The sequence below is a fragment of the Furipterus horrens genome, unplaced genomic scaffold (assembly GCF_987537825.1).
Source record: "Furipterus horrens unplaced genomic scaffold, mFurHor1.1.pri manual_scaffold_3, whole genome shotgun sequence".
Taxonomy (NCBI): domain Eukaryota; kingdom Metazoa; phylum Chordata; class Mammalia; order Chiroptera; family Furipteridae; genus Furipterus; species Furipterus horrens.
In genome coordinates this window covers 191,064,107-191,083,138 of record NW_028327173.1, presented here as the reverse complement: position 1 = coordinate 191,083,138, position 19,032 = coordinate 191,064,107, and the positions used below count along the sequence as shown (strand labels likewise).

The 19,032-nt window shown below is 47.5% G+C and overlaps 1 protein-coding gene across 6 annotated transcripts in view; it reads right to left on the bottom strand.

Annotated features, from left to right (window-relative positions):
* Positions 1–14,641: 14,641 nt before the first annotated feature.
* The window catches only part of JDP2 (Jun dimerization protein 2), a 40,149-nt gene continuing 35,758 nt past the window's right edge, over positions 14,642–19,032 (bottom strand). For all 6 annotated transcript variants that reach the window (XM_090271186.1, XM_090271187.1, XM_090271190.1 and 3 more), the window contains one exon: positions 14,642–15,528. In XM_090271186.1, coding sequence (XP_090127312.1) covers positions 15,343–15,528 — 186 coding nt within the window. In that variant the 3' untranslated portion in view covers positions 14,642–15,342. The remainder of the gene's footprint in view (positions 15,529–19,032) is intronic.

The following is a 19,032-nucleotide window of genomic DNA, read 5'->3' as shown; positions in this document are numbered from 1 at the left end:
CTGCACCCCCACCTACCTGATGCAGAATGGAGTACCTGACCAGGCCCCAAAAATCAGTTGCCAGAGAAGCTGAATGCTTTATTGGAGCTTATTTCATAAGACTCACAAGCGATGACCTTGGACTCCCCTCTACACCCTTTCTAATGAAGGAAGGGAAGTCTCCAGAGTGTGGGCTGGAAACTGCTTTAGAAATGCAAAGGCTCAGCAACCTGAAGGGAATGCATTTGAGGGAAGTCTCTTCTGGTTGCCCCTGTGCCTTCAAAGAGGAACAGAGCTTTTTCAGAACCCTGTACAGTGTAAAGACAGGCAGTTCAGAGCTGGGCCCTGAGGAGGTTTCTTCCAGGTGGTGTTATGCAAATCTGGCTTAATAGAATGGTGAACTGAACCTTCATTTCAAGCAGAGAAAGGCAGAGAAGGAGAATAATAACATCCTTCACATTTGGGCTATAAATACCACAGCAATCAGGGCTGGAGAAAAAGGACTGGGGCTTCCAGAGCTTGAATCTGCTGTGAGGCCTGTGGCTGGTTGTCAGGATTTCTTCCCACAGGAAGTGTTAATGTCAGTATCTAGCTAGAAAAGGGGAGCAAAGGGGACTAGACATTGAGCTTCATAAACTGGGAAGCAGGAGCCTGTTTGCTTCATCAGGAAGCTACAGCTTCACACCCCAAGGGATCACAGCATTGTGCTCTGCCAAGGGGGTTAGCACTCCTCCCTTCCTGCTCCAGTGCCAGACCCCCAGGTGGGACCAGAGGAAGGCAGGCACACAGCACAAGGTGAGGTGCTTGACCAAAGAGGCCTGTCAGTCTAGCCTGGGGAAAGAAGTGATTGGTTGGAAAGTAAACCCATCCTAAGCCCGTGAAAGCCTGGGGAGTTTATTGGTCATTTTGAAAACACTTCAGGTCTTTTCCAAGCCCAAGCTGACATAATCCCAGGGGAACAAAGAAGCTCGCTCTCTCCCTCTCACCCACCCAGTAACATGCTCACCCTGTTAGCTCCTACGTTCCCTCTCCATAACCATGTGGCCCTAACAGATGCATGGTCAGCAACCGTGCGTGCAGACTCTGCTACCGGAGCAGCTGGGAACGAGCTAAGCTACCAGGATGGGGACTGAGATCTCTTAGCAGCCGCCTGCAGGCCCCAGAGGACTGAGCTGTAACATGAAGCAAAAACTCCAGACACTGGCTTTTGTCTCGGCCTTGGTGAGGACGTGGTTCGACTTTTTCCATGGCAGGACAGAGGGAGATGGAACATTAGAGACCCAGGGGGCAGCTTCCGTTTCCACACGAATAACCCATGCCACATCACAGTCTCCCGTGAGTGGGTCCTTGGAATGTTTTCCTCGTGATCCCGTGGAAGAGCCCAATTTCCATCAACAACAGAAAGATGGTACGAGCTGGAGTGAAGTGACTGTCATGGGCACCGATGCGAAAAGCCTCCTTGAGGACATGGCCACCCCCACATGGCGGCCTCCTGGCCACCTAAGAGAGGCAACTATAAGATGGCTGAAATGAAAGCAGCTCATGCACTGTCAACTGACCATCAGATTCAGAGTGGCCAAAGCTGCTGTCAAAGATTCAAATGTTGTCATGAGGGTGGACTCTGGGGGAGCAAAGTGGTAAGATGGTCACTAAACCAGGGTGTATGTACAGCCCAAAGGAGGTTTCATTTTCCCTCAGATGAAAAAGGCACACACTCGAGAGTCGCCTGATCCAAGGTAGCCGCTTCTAATCTATCGTCCTAGACCTACCCTTGTCTGCCTCCCCAAGGGACTGTGATCTCTCTAAAGGTAAGAATTTTGTCGGGTCCATACTTGTCTTCCAGCCTGGCTCTATAAATGTTATTTGTTGAATCCAGTGGTGCTAACTGCCTCAGTTTCCTCATCAATAAAATGGATGGAAAGTTAATAACACCCACCTCCCAAGAGCCCAGCATGTGGCTGATAATAAAAACCAGTATCTGCCCTCGGTTCATGGGGGGGCCACACAGCCTTCTTCAGTGGTGCAGCAATTTCCTTGCTTACAGTGAGGCAAGAGCAGTCTGTGATCCTTCATGCTCATCATCTGCTCTTTAACTCTGAAACAATGTATCTGTGTATTCAAATTAAAGTTTTGACTGAGACACCAAAGCACAAGAAATGTGAAGCCACATCACCAAGTACAGACATAATGAATTTTAAAGACCTGGTTCCAAGATGATTGAACCCTTATGCACTTTGAGGATATAAAAAAGGGTTCCAGATATGGAGAGAGAGGAAAAGTATTTGCTGAGCCATTTCTTCAGAGAGAATCGTTGTGGTGCCGACTCCTTGACTTCCATCAGGCAGGAGGGAGGGCCTGCTGCCTCCTTCCCCTCAAGCCTTGGAGGGCGGGGGCGGCCAGGGGGCCTCTTGAAGAAGTGGTTGTGCTGGGCTGGGTCTATATGCCCTGAGTGTCTCAGGTAAGGGGTGACTGGAAGCTTCCTTGGGCCAGTGTGGGCTGGTGAGGGCTGGCCTGGGCCTATCCAATAAGGCCATCTAGAGGGTGCTGGGATGTACCTCTAAGAAGCCAGAGGTGAGACAGACTCTCCTGGGCCTGAGGGAAGTAGTCTCTGCAGATATATCTGCTCAGGTCCCTGGAGAGAGAAATGGCAGAAGAACCCAGAAAAGAACTTAAGAAAGAAAGAACCAGTTTTCAACATTTGCCAGGGCCAGCACCCCCAGGCCAGCTTAGAACCCTAACAGTTCAAGGGCATCAGACCATTCCTCTCCCCTCACCACTGTTCCCACCTCCTGCTTCATCCCTGGGAAGGACCAGAAGCGCGCTGGTCAGCTTGGGCTGGTGGAAGGGAGAAGAGAGACAGGCAAGGGGAGAAATGGAGAAGAGGCACCCAGTCCCCCCCCCCCCCCCCCACTGCCTGCAGACTGACAGGCTGAAGCAGAGTTGTGCTGGCGAGGGGAGAAGAGTCGGGGTTTTGATTCTATCTCAGACTAGACCTTCTAATCAACTAACTGAGACTCAGAATGGCACAGGACTATCCCTTGCCTGAAAGAAGTTCCAGGCCTTCTGGAATTTTCACAGGGGCAAAAAAAAAAAAAAAAACCAACCCCAAAAAACAAAAACCTCATGGGATGAATTTCAAAGGGACCATGGGAGATAACAAATAAAGTTGTGTTTTAAAATATTTTTTTAAAGATTTTATTTATTTATTTCTATAGAGGGGGGAAGGGAGGGAGAAAGTAGAGGAACATTGCTGTGTCAGAGAAACATAGATTGATTGCCTCTCATGCACCACCCCCCCCCCAACTGGGGATCCTGCCCGCAACCCAGGCATGTGCCCTGGCTGGTAATCAAATTGGCAGCTCTTGGATTCACAGGCCGGCACTCAATCCACTGAGCCACACCAGCCAGGGCTAAAGTTGTATTTTAATTTATCATGGGTTGTGCACTCCAAATAGGCAGCACCTTATGTACCACGGACACCCCTAGCTGCACGGGCTCTGTCAGGTGTTGTGGGTACCATGCCTGGGGCAACACAGCATGAGTGCCAGGGCAGCTGGGGCTGCACCCTGAACGGGCTAGGGTCCTTTTTAGCTCCAGGCCCCACTCAAAGCTGGCAGCTTTCCAGGTCACTGGGAGGTGGGTTAGAGCAGTGTTCCTAAGTGAAGTATGAACACGTACATAGCCTCCAAGCTCCTAAGAGGTCCACAAGGCCAGAGGGTTCAAGGAATTCTAGGGCCTCAAGAGTCCTATTTAGCCTAATGTTCCTGTTTCAGGTCTCAAGGTTCTACACGTTTCCCTTTTAGCACCCTGACTTTAACACAGAAAATGTCTCAAGGATGGACATTTGTTCTCCTGAATGGGTCTGCCAGCCTCACAACGAGGTTCTGGGTCTGATTCTCAGCACAGTGTGGCCTGGACTGAAAGAGGTAAGAGTCTCCTTAAATACCACCAGAAACGCTTCCTGCCTTTCACAGCACATCTTGAACTTACAGTTTGCTGAACTCAGTTTTCCATGTATTTTTCCAAGGCTTCCGAAACGGTTAACAAAAGGCAGCCCACCCAAGCTTTGTAACTTAGCCCCCACCATTCAGGTGCCACAGATATCCTTCACCTTCCACCTGCATCATATCTCAATCTGCACGGGAGGCTGTCTGAGGAACAGCCCCACCCCATTTACTATCAGGCCATCTGATGGGCAAAAGATCCAGCTCCAAACATCCCATCCCAAGGATCTGTTTTCTAGGGCTACTTCTTCTTCTTCTTTTTTTTTTTTTTTAAGTATATTTTATTGATTATGTTGTTATACCAGTTCCAGTTTTATCCCCTTTCCTCCCCTCCGTCCAGTACCCCCCTCCCCTCCAGCAATCCCACCCCCCTTAGTTCATGTCCATGGGTCATGCATATAAGTTCTTTGGCTTCACCCTTTCCTATACTGTACTTCAATTCCCCTGTATATTTTATACCAAACAATTATGCTTCTTAATCCCTGCACCATTTCCCCATTTCTCCCCCTTCCCTCTCCCAACTGATAACCCTCCAAATGATCCCCATACCTATGATTCTGTTCCTATTCTGGTTCTTTGCTTAGCTTGTTTTTGGTTTTACTTTTTTAGTTTCTGTTGTTGATACTTGTGAGTTTGTTGTCATTTTAATGTTCGTAGTTTTGATCCTCTTTCCCTTAAATAAGTCCCTTTAACATTTCATATAATAATGGCTTGGTGATGATGAGCTCCTTTAGTTTTCTACCTTGTCTGCGAAGCACTTGATCTGCCCTTCCATTCTAAATCATAACTTTGTTGGTTAGAGTAATCTTGGGTATAGGTCCTTGCTTTTCATCACTTTGAATATGTCTTGCCAGTCCCTTCTCACCTACAAAGTTTCTTTTGAGAAATCAGCTGATAGTCTTATAGGCACCCCTTTGTAGGTAATTCTCTTCTCTTGCTGCTTTTAAGATTCTCTCTTAATCTTGAACCTTTGACATTTTAATTATGATGTGTCTTGGTGTGGTCCTCTTTGGGTCTAGCTTGTTTGGGATTCTCTGCTTCCTGGACTTGTGTGTCTATTTTCTTTGTCAAATCTGGGAAGTTTTTCTTCATTATTTTTTTCACATAAGTTTTCAAGTTTTTGCTCTTCCTCTTCTCCGACTGGCACTCCTATGATTTGGATGTTGGCACGTTTAAAGTTGTCCCAGAGGTTTCTAAGCCTCTCCTCTTTTTTTCAATTCTTGCTTCTTCATTCTATACTGGTTGACTGTTAAGTTCTTCCTTATGTTCCAAATCATTGATTTGAACCTTGGCTTCCTTCCCTTCACCATTGGTTTCATGTAGATTTTCCTTTGTTTCACTTAGCATAGCCTTCATTACTTGCTGTACTCAAGCATATCTGTCAAGATTGTGAGCATTTTTATCACCAGTGTTTTGAACTCTGCATATGTTAGGTTGGCTATCTCCTTGTCTGTTAGGTTGGCTATTTCCTAGTCACTTAGTTTTCCCACTGGGACCTTGATCCGTTTCCTCTTTTGGGCCATACTTCTCTGTCTCCTCATCTTGACAGGCTCCTGTGTTGCCTCTGTGTCTTAGGTAGAGCTGTTGCACCTGTTATGTTGTAAGGGGCGGAGCCTTAGGTATTCATCAGTATGGGGTGACCTGTTTTACCACATTGTGGCACTGTATGTGGGGGAGGGGTCTGAGAGAGAACAATGCTATTTGCTCAGCACGCACCCCTTTTCCAGGCACTTCTCCCACTTCCCATATGGGGCTGGTGCCCCTCTAGCTGCTGCCATGGCCATCGTTCCCAGAGTGGGGGCGTGGGGGGGTCTGCGGATGTTCTAGGACCGTGGGGGCCCTTTCAACAAGCAGACTCTGCTGAGAGACCAGCAATTTCTTCCTCTGCCCTAATGCCCACTGGTTTGCACAGTCAAAAGCAATGAGGCTTTATTTTCCCCGGCCCTGAGGTCGTGAGACGTGCGGTCTGGTGTGGTGCTGGGAGCGATCCCCAGGTGTTTCTCCCTAGTTTTTAACATGTGTGACCACACTTTCCACCAGCCTGCCACTGCCGCCACTGTCACTGCCACCACAACCACCACCGACACCACACCATGTCCTGTCTTCCCCGGCTCCACCCCTCCTACCTGTCCGGATGAGTATTTCTTCTTTATTTCTCTGTTTGTTGGACTTCCTTGCAGCTCAATTTTCTGGAACTTCTGGTTGTCTCTAGTTTTGAGGTACTTGTATTCCTTCTTAGTTGTGGAGGGAGATGCAGTGTGTCTGTCTAGGCCTCCATCTTGGCTGGAAGTTCCTAGGGCTACTTCTGATTCTAATTGTTTACACCTGGGTCCTCCCCAGAGAGGAGCCTGAGACAAGTGCCTGTGCACAGGTGGTTTATGTGGGACGTGATCCCAGGGAGCAGGGGAACAAAACAGGGAAGGAAAGAAACCAACGCAAGATTCACTACTGAGCTGGGCCACCTCTACTGACCATTTCTACAGGCCTTGCTTAGTCCTGCAAAACCTTTTGAGGAAACTTAAAAAGACATCTCAGGACTCTTCACTTGGAGAATGAAAGGGGAAAACATTTATCCATTGTCCCTTCACCCCAATTAGTCAACAGAGACCCTACATTGACTACCCTGAATTTCCAGATTGCTTATGTGTTAGTGCCAAGGTGGTGACTATGTACATACCCCAGGACAGGAAGTGAGACAATTACGGGGAGTTGCCCGTGGGGAGGCCCTGTCAATTTGCACCTGTGTGAAGTTGCTCACACCTGCTCAGAACTGGAGTCAGAGAATGTTAAATGGGGCACAAAAGGTGCCCAGTACAATCCATCCAGGTGAGAACAGCAAGGTGAGCCTCATGTTAAAATGTTAATTTCACTGCAAATGGTCTGGAGTGTTAGAAGTCTTTTCTTTAGGAATCACCCACAAAGCCAGCTCTGGAGTCAAACAATAAAACCAGTCTATTACAATGTTTGGTTTTTAAGCCAAAACAGTGTGTCCAGCTTAATTAACCTCATCATTAACCATCATTTAGCTCTTCCCCATAAAAGATGACTTGCAAGTATGGAGAACAAGCTCATTTCAAAATTACAGAAATGTAGTACAAAAGGATATGACTGGCATCAATCTCATTACTTTATGCTTAGTCACACTTTATATGAGTAAATATGTGCCTGCATGTCCATGTGTATGTGTGTGTTGTATATGTAACTGTGTTTGTCTGTGTCTATTGAATCACATATCTGCGTGCTTGTGTCTGTGTCTATGTGTACTGTGTGTTGTGTGTGTTGACCACCCAATATGTACCAGGCACTGGGGGTGCCCTGTGTAGAGACTCCATCCTTACAGCACTTACACAGAAAACAGCACACCTGGCAGGGAGTGAGGAGGGCCCTATTTAAGAACGGTAACTCTTGGACTTCCAGCCAAGATGGAGTCATAGGTAGACATGCTGTGTCTCCCTTTACAACTAAGAAGGGGCACTGTTACCAGAAAAACCTGGTTCTTCTCGCCGATGCAGTAAAGATTATGGATCAGCGAGCCTATTAGCGTGCATGCAAAGCTTATTAGTGAATGGGAGAGCAAAAGCAAGGGTGGTCAAAGGCCATGTGACCAGCACCCATATGGCCAGAGGCCCTCTGGCCAGAGACTGGGAGGCCCCCCCATGTCGCAAAAGAGCCAAGAGAGAAGAGAGTGAGTTCTTCATTCTGAGGACATATATAGTAGGTGGGATGGGATGAGGGAGTTACATATTGATTGATGGGTAAAGATGGTGCCAGCTTTCCTGGGGAGACATGACTACCAAACATAAGTATGTGTGCAGATCTATTAGCCTCAATCCTTATCTTGCTCCAGACTATTTGTTCATTTTGCACTTGTGACAGTGGCCAGGCAATTAACCAAAGTTGTTTTAGGTTGTTTTTTTTTTCCTCTTTGGTCACTTTAGTCCCTCTCCCCTCCCCTTGGGATGAAGCACAGTCTCAAGGTTTTCTTTTTCCCAGCCAGTGGAGATAATTCACACAGACTTTCAGGGGCTCCCCCTGCACTATCATAGTTTACTTGTGTTGTTCAGAATGCCTGGCAGCCTTATCGGACCAGGCTCAGGATTACTGGGTGAATGGGTGAGACATGTCTTCCTTTGCTTTTAGCCTTCTGTATTAAGTTCTTTGTTAGATTGCAATGGTGAGGGCGCTGCCTTTGTTTCTCCTCTGGTACTCGTTGGACTATAACATTACAACTACCTCAAAAGTGGAGACAACAAGAAGTTCTAGAAAATCAAGCTGCGTGGAAGTCTAACAAACAAAGATATAAAAAAGAAACACTCATCCAGACAGGTAGGAGAGATGGAGAGGACACATGTAGAGGCAGCAGTGGTGGTGACAGCAGCTGTGGCTGGCTGGCAGAAAGCACAGTCACACATTTAAAAAAGTAGGAAGGGACACCTGGGGAGTGCTCCCAGCACCACACCAGACTGCACAGCACATGGTTCCAGCACCAGGGGAAATAAGGCCTCATTGCTTTTGACTGTGTAAACCAGTGGGAGTTAGGGCGGAGGAAGAAACTGCCGGTCTCTCTGCAGAGTCCATTTGTTTAAAGGGCCCCCACGGTCCTAGAACATCTGTAAACCCACCCACTGTAGAAACCACGGACAGGGCAACACCTAGAGAGGTGCCAGCCCCATATGGGAAGTGGGAAAACTGCCTGGAAAAGGGGTGCATGGTGAGCAAACAGCATCGTTCTCTCTCAGACCCCTCCCCCACATACAGTGCCACAATGTGGTAAAACAGGTCACCCCATACTGATGAATACCTAAGGCTCCGCCCCTTACAACATAACAGGTGCAACAGCTCTACCTAAGACACAGAGGCAACACAGGAGCCTGTCAAGATGAGGAGACAGAGAAGTATGGCCCAAAGAGGAAACGGATCAAGGTTCCAGTGGGAAAACTAAGTGACTAGGAAATAGCCAACCTAACAGACAAGGAGATAGCCAACCTAACATATGCAGAGTTCAAAACACTGGTGATAAAAATGCTCACAATCTTGACAGATATGCTTGAGTACAGCAAGTACAGAAGGGGAGAAATGAAGGCTATGCTAAGTGAAACAAAGGAAAATCTACATGAAACCAATGGTGAAGGGAAGGAAGCCAAGGTTCAAATCAATGATTTGGAACATAAGGAAGAACTAAACAGTCAACCAGTATAGAATGAAGAAGCAAGAATTGAAAAAAAAGAGGAGAGGCTTAGAAACCTCTGGGACAACTTTAAACGTGCCAACATCCAAATCATAGGAGTGCCAGTCGGAGAAGAGGAAGAGCAAAAACTTGAAAACTTATGTGAAAAAAATAATGAAGAAAAACTTCCCAGATTTGACAAAGAAAATAGACACACAAGTCCAGGAAGCAGAGAATCCCAAACAAGCTAGACCCAAAGAGGACCACACCAAGACACATCATAATTAAAATGTCAAAGGTTCAAGATTAAGAGAGAATCTTAAAAGCAGCAAGAGAAGAGAATTACCTACAAAGGGGTGCCTATAAGACTATCAGCTGATTTCTCAAAAGAAACTTTGTAGGTGAGAAGGGACTGGCAAGACATATTCAAAGTGATGAAAAGCAAGGACCTATACCCAAGATTACTCTAACCAACAAAGCTATCATTTAGAATGGAAGGGCAGATCAAGTGCTTCGCAGACAAGGTAGAACTAAAGGAGCTCATCGTCACCAAGCCATTATTATATGAAATGTTAAAGGGACTTATTTAAGGGAAAGAGGATCAAAACTACGAACATTAAAATGACAACAAACTCACAAGTATCAACAACAGAAACTAAAAAAGTAAAACCAAAAACAAGCTAAGCAAAGAACCAGAATAGGAACAGAATCATAGGTATAGGGATCATTTGAAGGGTTATCAGTTGGGAGAGGGAAGGGGGAGAAACGGGGAAATGGTGCAGGGATTAAGAAGCATAATTGTTTGGTATAAAATATACAGGGGAATTGAAGTACAGTATAGGAAAGGGTGAAGCCAAAGAACTTATATGCATGACCCATGGACATGAACTAAGGGCGGAGGGATTGCTGGAGGGGAACAAAGGGAAAAGAAATTGGGACAACTGTAACAGCATAATCAATAAAATATATAAAACAAAAACAAAAAACTGGCAACTCTTAAATGTCATTATGATAGGCAGAATAATGGCCTCCCAGAGATGGAAACTGAATACATTATGTCACATGGTAAAGGACAACGAATGAAGATAACAGATGGAATTAAAGTAGCTAATCAGTTGACTTAAAATAATATTATTTGGTATTATCCAGATGTGCCCAATGTAATCACAATGGTCCTTAAGAGATGGAAGGGAGAAGGCGGAACACTCACTGTCAGAGAGCCATATGAAGAGAGAAAGACACAACCAGCGATTGTCAGCTTTCAAGATGGAAAGGGCCATGAGCCAAGGAATGTGGACAGCCACATAAGGTGGAAAAAGCAAGAAAATGGGTTGTCCTCTGGAGCCTGCAAAAGGTATGCAGGCCTGCTGACACCTTGATTTTAACCCAGTGCATCACATTTTGGGCTTCTGACCTCCAGAACTCTACCATATGAAAACTTATGTTGTTTTAAGCCATTAACTTTGTGGTAATTTGTCATTGTAGCAAAAGGAAATGAATTTACCTGTGAAAACTAGATTCATGTCTTTAAAACACTCCCATTTTGCTTTCCTTTTAGCCTTAACTTAAAAGTGCCATGAATTACATTTACACAAAGATTGGGTTGAAAAGTCAGCATGTAAATGATAAAATATAGAGTTGAAATTAGCCTTGAATATGCTTTCAATTACTCGCTATGTAGAGAGCAGGGACTAGGATCCACTAAAATGAGCAGATCAATACTCTGCAAGGTGTCCTCACCCTGGGACACCAGCTTACAGACTGTAAGGGCCAGCTAAACAAATCGCACTCTCTGAATACTTTCTCCTGCTAAGCATATAATTAAATTTGCATCAATTCAAAGACCATATGCTGCAATTCCATTGTCATTTCAGATTTTGTTTTTATTCCCTGAGTTTGCTAAGGAAAGCATGGAAAAACAAAACCTTCAATTGTTATCCTGGCTTGTTCTCTTTTATTATGCAAAATACCAAACGTACTAAGAAGTCTGGAGAGAATAGAACCCATGTCTGTGTGCACATCACCCATCTCAGACAAATTCTAACATTATTCTACATTTGATTCAGAATTTTAAAAATAAATGAAATGAAACATTACACATACCCAATCAATGTCCTCCTTACCTCTGAAGATGTCATCCCCACCTCCCTGTCTCCCCACCCCAAGGAGCCTCTTCCATCACTGTTTTGATATTTAGAGCATTCCTGGGCATGCTCTCAGGTCTCTGTTACCCAGATCTGTGCACACCCACAAACACAAAATATCAATTTACATGTCTAGAAAGATCCCATAAATGGTATACTGCCTATAGCCCTTGGCAATTTGCCCCCCTTTCCTCCAGCTCAACCTTATGCTTCTGAGATTTGTCCACTTTGATACCGGTAGCTCTGGTTCATTCTTTTTAACCTCTGAATAATATTCTATGAAAATAGTTTGCTGATCTGCTCTTCCGTTCCGACTTCTCTTCATTACAAACAAAGCTCCAGAGAACGTTCTTGTGCATTTCCTTGTGCCCCCGTGCTAGCAGTGCTCCAAGGTGTATACTTAGAAGGAAAACAGCTAGGTCACAGGATGTGTTTAGCTTTAGCGTCCCTGATTATTGCCAAATTGCTTTACACGGTAGGCACACCAACTTCCCACTGGCTCTGTGTGCAAAGTCCCTTTAATCCATATCCTGGCCAACACATACTAGTTTCTGCCCACCTGATTGCTAATGGTCTTTATCTTTCTTAGATTGCACAATCGGCCCTCATAGCAACCCAGGACATAGATGGCACAGGTCTTATTTATGACCACCTGGTGGAAGGACACAGGGAGGCCCAGCGAAGGAATGATGAGCCCAACAAAGCTAGTTGTGGCCAAGCAGGAGCAGAACAAACCCAGGAGTCTTAGAGCCCAGGCACTCATCACCATGGGAACCAGACACATAGCCAGAACACACACTCTGCAGCCACCTCTAGAAAATAAAAGATATTCACATAATTTTTACTATGCAGTAAATATCAACTATCTCTACTAACAGAGGGCAGGAAATTATCGTTTTATGGTGTTTTATATTTCACAACTTTCTATGTGTTCCTCACTTGACCCAGACAACCCCTTAAAGAACACTTGGATTATATCCCTGCTTACAGATAAAAGCGAGGCTCGTGGCTAGTCAGCAGGTTGGCTTTCAACCTACTGGCCTTTGAGGTATGTCTTCTTACGTTCACTTGGAGATGGTTGTCTGAGAGTTAGAAATTCTCTCTATGTGTCATCTCTTCTGTTTCCCCGTAAGTGAGGCCACACCGCAAACATGGAACACTTCCCCTGAGGGTGAGGCCTGGCCCTTGTGTCTGTACGCCTGGAGTCTGCCCCTGAGCACATCCAGGCTCTGCCGCCCAAAAGGACTGTGACCTTGGGCAAGTTACCTCTTTTCTGTGCTTCCAACGTCTCATCTGTAACATGGGGGTGATGGCACCTACTGCCCGGCAAGGTCATACGGACCGGCAGCAGAAACACGTCTAAAGTGCCCAGCACACAGAAAACATCAGCTCTTACAAGGAAGAATGCGACTGTGACTTCTGGCTCCCCCCAGGCGAGCATGGCCGTCCTGGTAAGGAAGAAAGGCCAAGGGCAGGCCTCGGCACAGCACAGGTCACTGATTCGGGGGCAGCCCATCTGTAGAGGCTAGCAGGGCTCCGTTCCGACGTACAGGCTCGCAGCACCCAAGCACAGGAACCACGGCCAGGGCAGGCGGCAGGGACGTCTGCCAGGTCACTTGAGGGACTCTTGTAAGTCTACATCTTTGTTTTTCTCATGGCTTGAAAAATGTCAAAAGATTACAGCCAGAGGATTTACTGTGGCTGCCACAGCTAACTTGTGAGCTCACCAGGCCCTGCTTCCAAGGCAAGAGGGCCCCGGGGGTCCACACCACGCGTGTTGGGTGGAAAGAACTTGAAATAAGTAAGGAACCAAAAACATATTGATGACCTATTCTCAGTTCTCACCCATCCCAGAGGGCTTCATTCATGATCTGGGAAGGAACCCAAGATCACTGCTGTCTGAAGCCTCAGCATCAACATCTAGTTATATAGCCCCAGTGACGGAGAAGAGCAAATACACCATAAAAAGGAGGAGAGGAGGGTTCAGCGACTAGTTCTGCCTCTTTTTTAGCTGGGTGAATGTTCATCCTGGTAAGCCTGAGCTTGCACAACTATTCAGTGGACCTACCAACATCTGTCCCTCTTACCTCGTGGAGCTACAATGAGAAAACATCCATTAAGTGCCCTGTGAACTGCCATGTGCCAAGTTAATGGTGACTGCCTATCACACTGAGCCATCCTTGCTCTTCCAGTCAGGCATTCAGCTGTGCAGATGGGGGGACCTGGCTGAGTCATCCACACCTCCTTTCCTGGGCCAGGCACACATTTCCCTGGATCACTGGTTCACTCCATGAACATAACAGAGCCTGAAATTCTATCCAGCCCTTCCAGGAACTAAATCTGCAACCGTAGCCTCAGAGGCTTCCTGTTCTAATCAGGTGAGACATCCAACCATGGGGTTTACCACACAGTCAGCTGGCAACAGGTGGAGAGTCATGGGCCTCTGGAGGCAGAGTTCAAACACCAGCTCTCCCCTTGCTAGCTGGGTGACCCTGGATAAGTCACCTCCCCTCTCAGTTCAGTCATTTGTGAAATGGGGGCAAAAAATAGGCATCATGCTATTGGGAGTAGTAAATGAGACTATATACGCTTGTAACAGAATAAGCCAACAAATCGTGGCTTCAAGTTTATCTCCCAGGGCCTCTAATCTGTCATCCATGAATGGGGGGCAGTTGCTGCTCCCTGGCACGGCTGTTGTAAAGATGAACTGAAACCTTGTACGGAGCAAGCACAGGATTTAGCTCATGACCAGAAGCTCTACGAATGCAGGGTCTAGGTCTGTTTTATTCCCCAATGACTACTCAGCGCCTTATAGGGTGCCTGGCCCCCATGTGGAGGCACTCAGCTAACAGTTGTGAAATGAATAAACGAAGTAAACACGGCAGCTTTCTTTAACGGCTCTGTGCCTCAACTTCCTCATCTGTGAAATGGGCACCTAAACACTTACCTGGGAGGGCCGCTGTGAACACCAAGGGCCTACAGCCTATATTCCAAACAATCTCGTACACTGCACACCGGGAGGCCCATTGAGCATGCTTTGCACCCCACTTCCTAGGCAGACACCACAAGAGGCAGCTGGGTAAGTAAGAGTAATGTTTACTGAGCGATACAGGACTGAGTACTATGAAGGGTTTACCAGGATGGAAATGCACCCCGCCCCCGCCCCAGCCACCCCCGACACCCAGAGACTACAGTACTTAGGAGTTACAAACAACGGCCATAACTGCTGAATATCCGTTCGTAACAAACAAACCATAGCATATTTATACTGTATCACATCGAGTGATTATAGAAATCCATATATATATTGCTTGTATAAAATCTTTTTTTTTTGTAAAAAATATTAAAAAAAAAAAAAAAAAGAAGGAAAGTATAAAAAAACATGTGCAGTTGAAAGCCCTGCCAGGACAGCCCGTCTGTAAACATTCAGTGAGTATGTGCTTTGGAAGGGCGCCCGCGCCTTGTGCCCACAGCAGCTCCAGCAGGGCCGGCGAGGGTGCGCCCCGGCTGCCGCTCCGGGCAGGACCGCACTGGACCATGGTGGGTGGGTGCAGCAGAGCCTGGCATGGTGCCCCCCTCCAGCTTTGTATCGGGGTCACGGTCGGAGTCAGGGCTGAGGGCAGGCAGATCGCAATTACACTCTGAGTTCCATCCTCAGCCGCATTCTGGTTGCAACTCATGGCTTCTCCTGGCTGCTCGGAGGTCCCTTGGGTGCATGCCCTGGAGGACAGGCTGGAGACGTGCCCACAGCTGCCTGGTTGGGCGTCGCTCCGGCCCAGAGCCTCTCTCCTGCCCGCTTCAAGCCTGGCCCAGGCAGGACAGCCCCACCCTCGGGGCTACTTTGGTCTCAGCGCTTGGTCCTGGGTTTCATCAGCCTGTTCTTCCCTGGTGTGGCTGATGGGAGTTTCACAAAAAAGCCCGGCCGATGCTGGCTTGCTGAGCCTCATCAAAAAGTTTGTCACCCAGCAATAAGAGCCCTCTGGGACTCTCCTCCGCCTCCCTCTCCCTATCTCCTTCTTCTCCTCCTCTTCCTCCTCCCAGCCCATGGTCACTTCTTCTCCAGCTGCTCCAGCAGTGGGTTGCCTTCTGAGTCAGGGGTCTTAACACTGTCGGTCCGGACGATGCAGGTGGGGCGGTGTCGGTTCAGCATCAGGATGAGCTGCTGCCGCTCCTGCTTCAGCTCCTCGATCTGGGTTTTCAGCTCCGCATTCATGAGTTCCAGCCGCTCGGATTCCTGTGCACGAACACAGAGACATAGCTTTAAGCTTTTACTGGGCCAGCTCTAGGAAGAGGCTCTGCTTTGGGTAGGTACAAGGCTAGCATTTCCATATTTCCTGTCTGCCAGGTTCCCATGGGAGGAAGCACAGAACCTGCTCTTGAGCCGCTGGGATAACTGACTTTCTACAAGCTGTGTCCCTCACACTTGTGACATTACTCTGCGTCACCGGTGACAGGAACCCAGGTTATATCTGGGGCCAGCCTGGCTGATGTCCTACTTCTGTTCACTCACTTGGTTCTCTCCTAACAGTGGCTTCCTTGCCATTGTTCAAATATGCCAAACATCCTCTTGCACAGGGGTTTTTGTACAAGAAACAAAAGATGGGAGAAGACCAGAGGCCCAGTGGATCTAGAACAGTTTGCACAGTGTCCACAGAGGAATTAGGGGTGGCCCCTGGGTCGCAACGAAAGGGCAAAGTGCTTTGATGAGTGACAAATGCATGTTGCAGAAGTTTTGGCTTGTGGTATGAATAAGCCCAGTGTGGTCATATAGTTCCTTCTAAGGCATGTGCTTCCTGGTTATTAGTCTATAATTGTGTAAACTGCCTCTCTCTATAAGCCTTGCCCACTGGGAGGCAATAACAGTCATCCTTCTAGATCCAGAGCGAGGCTTCTAACAGACCTCAGGAAGAGCTTTCCAGTGAACTTCCAGCTCAGTTGGAGAGGCTCTGGGGACAGGGAAGAATGTTGGTTTAATTTCGGGGGGGCGGCGGGGTCGGGGGGCGGGTACATGTTTATAGTGTGGATAGTGATGGGTATACCAATTAAAGGCTTGGGGGTCAAAACAATAAAATAGAAAAGCTCGTGAATAATTTTTCTTGGACTATGACCAATTTTTTTTTTAATCCTCACCCAAAGATGTGGTTTTATTGATTTGAGAGAGGAAGGGGGAGAGAGAGAGAGAAGCATCCATGTGAGAGAGAAACATATATTGGTTGCCTCCCACATGCGTGCTGACTAGGGATTGAACCCACAACCTAGATATGTGCCCTGACTAGGGATGGAACCCGTAATCTTTTGGGGCATGGGACGATGCTCCAACCAACTGAGCCACCTGGCCAGGGCAAAACTTATTACCAGTTTGAGAGTTAGAATTTATCCAGTGACCAGCAAAGTTTTAGAACAGCAGTTCTCAATTTTGCCTCCGAGAAGACATTTGACATTGTTTTGGGTTGTCACAGCTGGTGAGGGGGCCGCTACTGGCATCTCGTGGCTGGAAGCCAAGGATGCCCCTAAACCCTCTGCAATGCTCCGGGTGGCCCCACAAAAAGAACTATCTTGTCCAAAATGTTAACAGCGCTGAGGTTGAGCAACCTGTATTAGACTAAGAACAGGCTGCGGTTGCAACTGAGTGTGTGACAACAGGCTGTGTGGCCCTGGCTCGGGCCTGTGGGCTTGAGCTCCACCTGGCGGGGCCCCCACACGCCCTGGGCTGCTGTCTTCCTCACACCAGACCGTCTGACTAAACTGTTCCTCGTGCTAGTCTCTGAGGGGGCAGCGTCAGCACCTGGGGACCTCAGAACTGCTGAGGTGCGCCGTCCACGTGACTATGCGCTGAGGGAGAACAGCCTCAAAAAAAGGAAGAAAGTGCTCAGCGGGAAAATAGTAAAAAAACAACGGTTGTGGTTTTTCATTCAACAGGATGAGGCGCGACGGGGAGGCTGGTCGGGTCCACTGTTCTCGGGATTCCAGAAGTCCACCCCTGAGGGCCAGGAGAGACCCCACGTGAAGCCATGAGTCCGTGACCTGCCAGTCTGGGGCAGTTAGGTGCTAATCTTAGCCACTGGCTCACTGAGTCTGATGAGCTGGAGACCTTGGGAAGTTCTCTCAAACCCTCTGACTGCCTGGCTCTCCCCAGCCCAGGCTCCAGCTTAGAATCTGCAGAGCCTCTGCCTCACCCATCCGTGAGTGTCAGCCGAGGACCCGCCATGCGCAGTGAACGCGCAGGAGTAACCCAGAGACCTGCAAGCCCCCAGCGCGGCTCTCCTATGGCTTCCACTCTGAGGCAGAGAAGAATCCCCAAAACAGGGCTGAGCTTACTACGTGCCCGTCAGCAGGGCAAAGTCCGGGAGACCATCAGAGGGGGCTCAATGGCCAGGCCTGACCTTGGGTTTGAAAAATTGGTTGACTCTCTGGTTGAGGAGGGAAGGTGGATGGGGGTGAGGAATTTCCAGAAGGGAGCCCTGAGTGAGCAAGGACACAGACATGGAAAAGCTTGAGATTTGTTTGGGAGAGAAAAATCCTCCACTAACCATAAGTCAGTTTAGGACAGAGACGGGTAGAAAGCTGGGAAGGTGTGTGCAGAGCAGATTGAAAAAAGCTTTAGGGTTTGAAATAAGAGTCTAGAGCAAGTTTCTTAACTTCTCTGAGCCTTGGTTATCTCATCTGTGAAAAGATGATGATCGTGAACTTACCTGGGAAAGGCACTTTGTAAACCAAAGGCTAAGGGAGACCTAAGGAATTTTTACTTTAAGCTATGAGCAAGAGAACATGAAGACACAGAAGGGGGAGAAGAGGAGGAGGATGTTTCAAAGAAAGCTTGGCAGGTCTTGGTGACTGCCTGGATTGGGGGAACGAGCGACAGGGCAGAGAGCCGGCTGTGAGCCCGGGGGAGGGAGCTGTTCGGGAGACGGGTGGGGAAGGATGGCGAAGGTTAGGTTGTGGTACAGTGGGTGGAAGTGAAAAAGGGACAGGCAAGGGGCAGTGCCCCACAGGCTGCGCTCAGTACTGTGCACAGGCCCACCTCCCTGACGTGACTGCATGCCAACCCAGCTTTGTATGTGAGCATCTGTATCACACACAAAGACCAAGCAGGTAGGCGGCTTGCTTCACACCTGCATTTATCACGGGAATGCCATTGCATTCTGTTAGCTTTAAAATGTTTGGGTACATCATGGAATACCATCTGGCTGTTCAGAATGTCACGAACTGCTATTTTTAGTTTTATGTCCTTCTATTTTATCAGTTGGTGCTAACAAGTTGAGTTCAGAAGAATCTCTTTTTAGCCATGATTGTAGAAGTGGTTTGTTCCTTTATTAACAGCAATTACCTGATTTGTTTTCCTAATTAATTAGGAACGTGGGTTAGGATCTTCACATGTTAATTATGAAGTGAATAACAGCTTGCTTTTTTGTTTATCATTTTACCTCTGGTAGATCTCTATTGCCCTAGAGAAAATGAAATCATGTGTTGTCTTAGAATAGAATTAGAACATGAAGTTTCCGTCTCATCCACTGTGGTCAGCAAGGCAATAGACAAAATACAGGGTGAGGGGCTGGGCATCCTGGCTGTGTGACCTTGGCCAAGTCACTCCCCTTCTCTGGGCCTCAGTTTCCTCCCAGAAAATATAATGATTGGCCCAGGGGACTTGAAGCATTAAGATTCTCTGACTCCACTTTTTATTAAAGTTACCCAGGGTTGGGAAGAAGCCTGGTGCAACCTTCTGAACCCAAAAGACCTG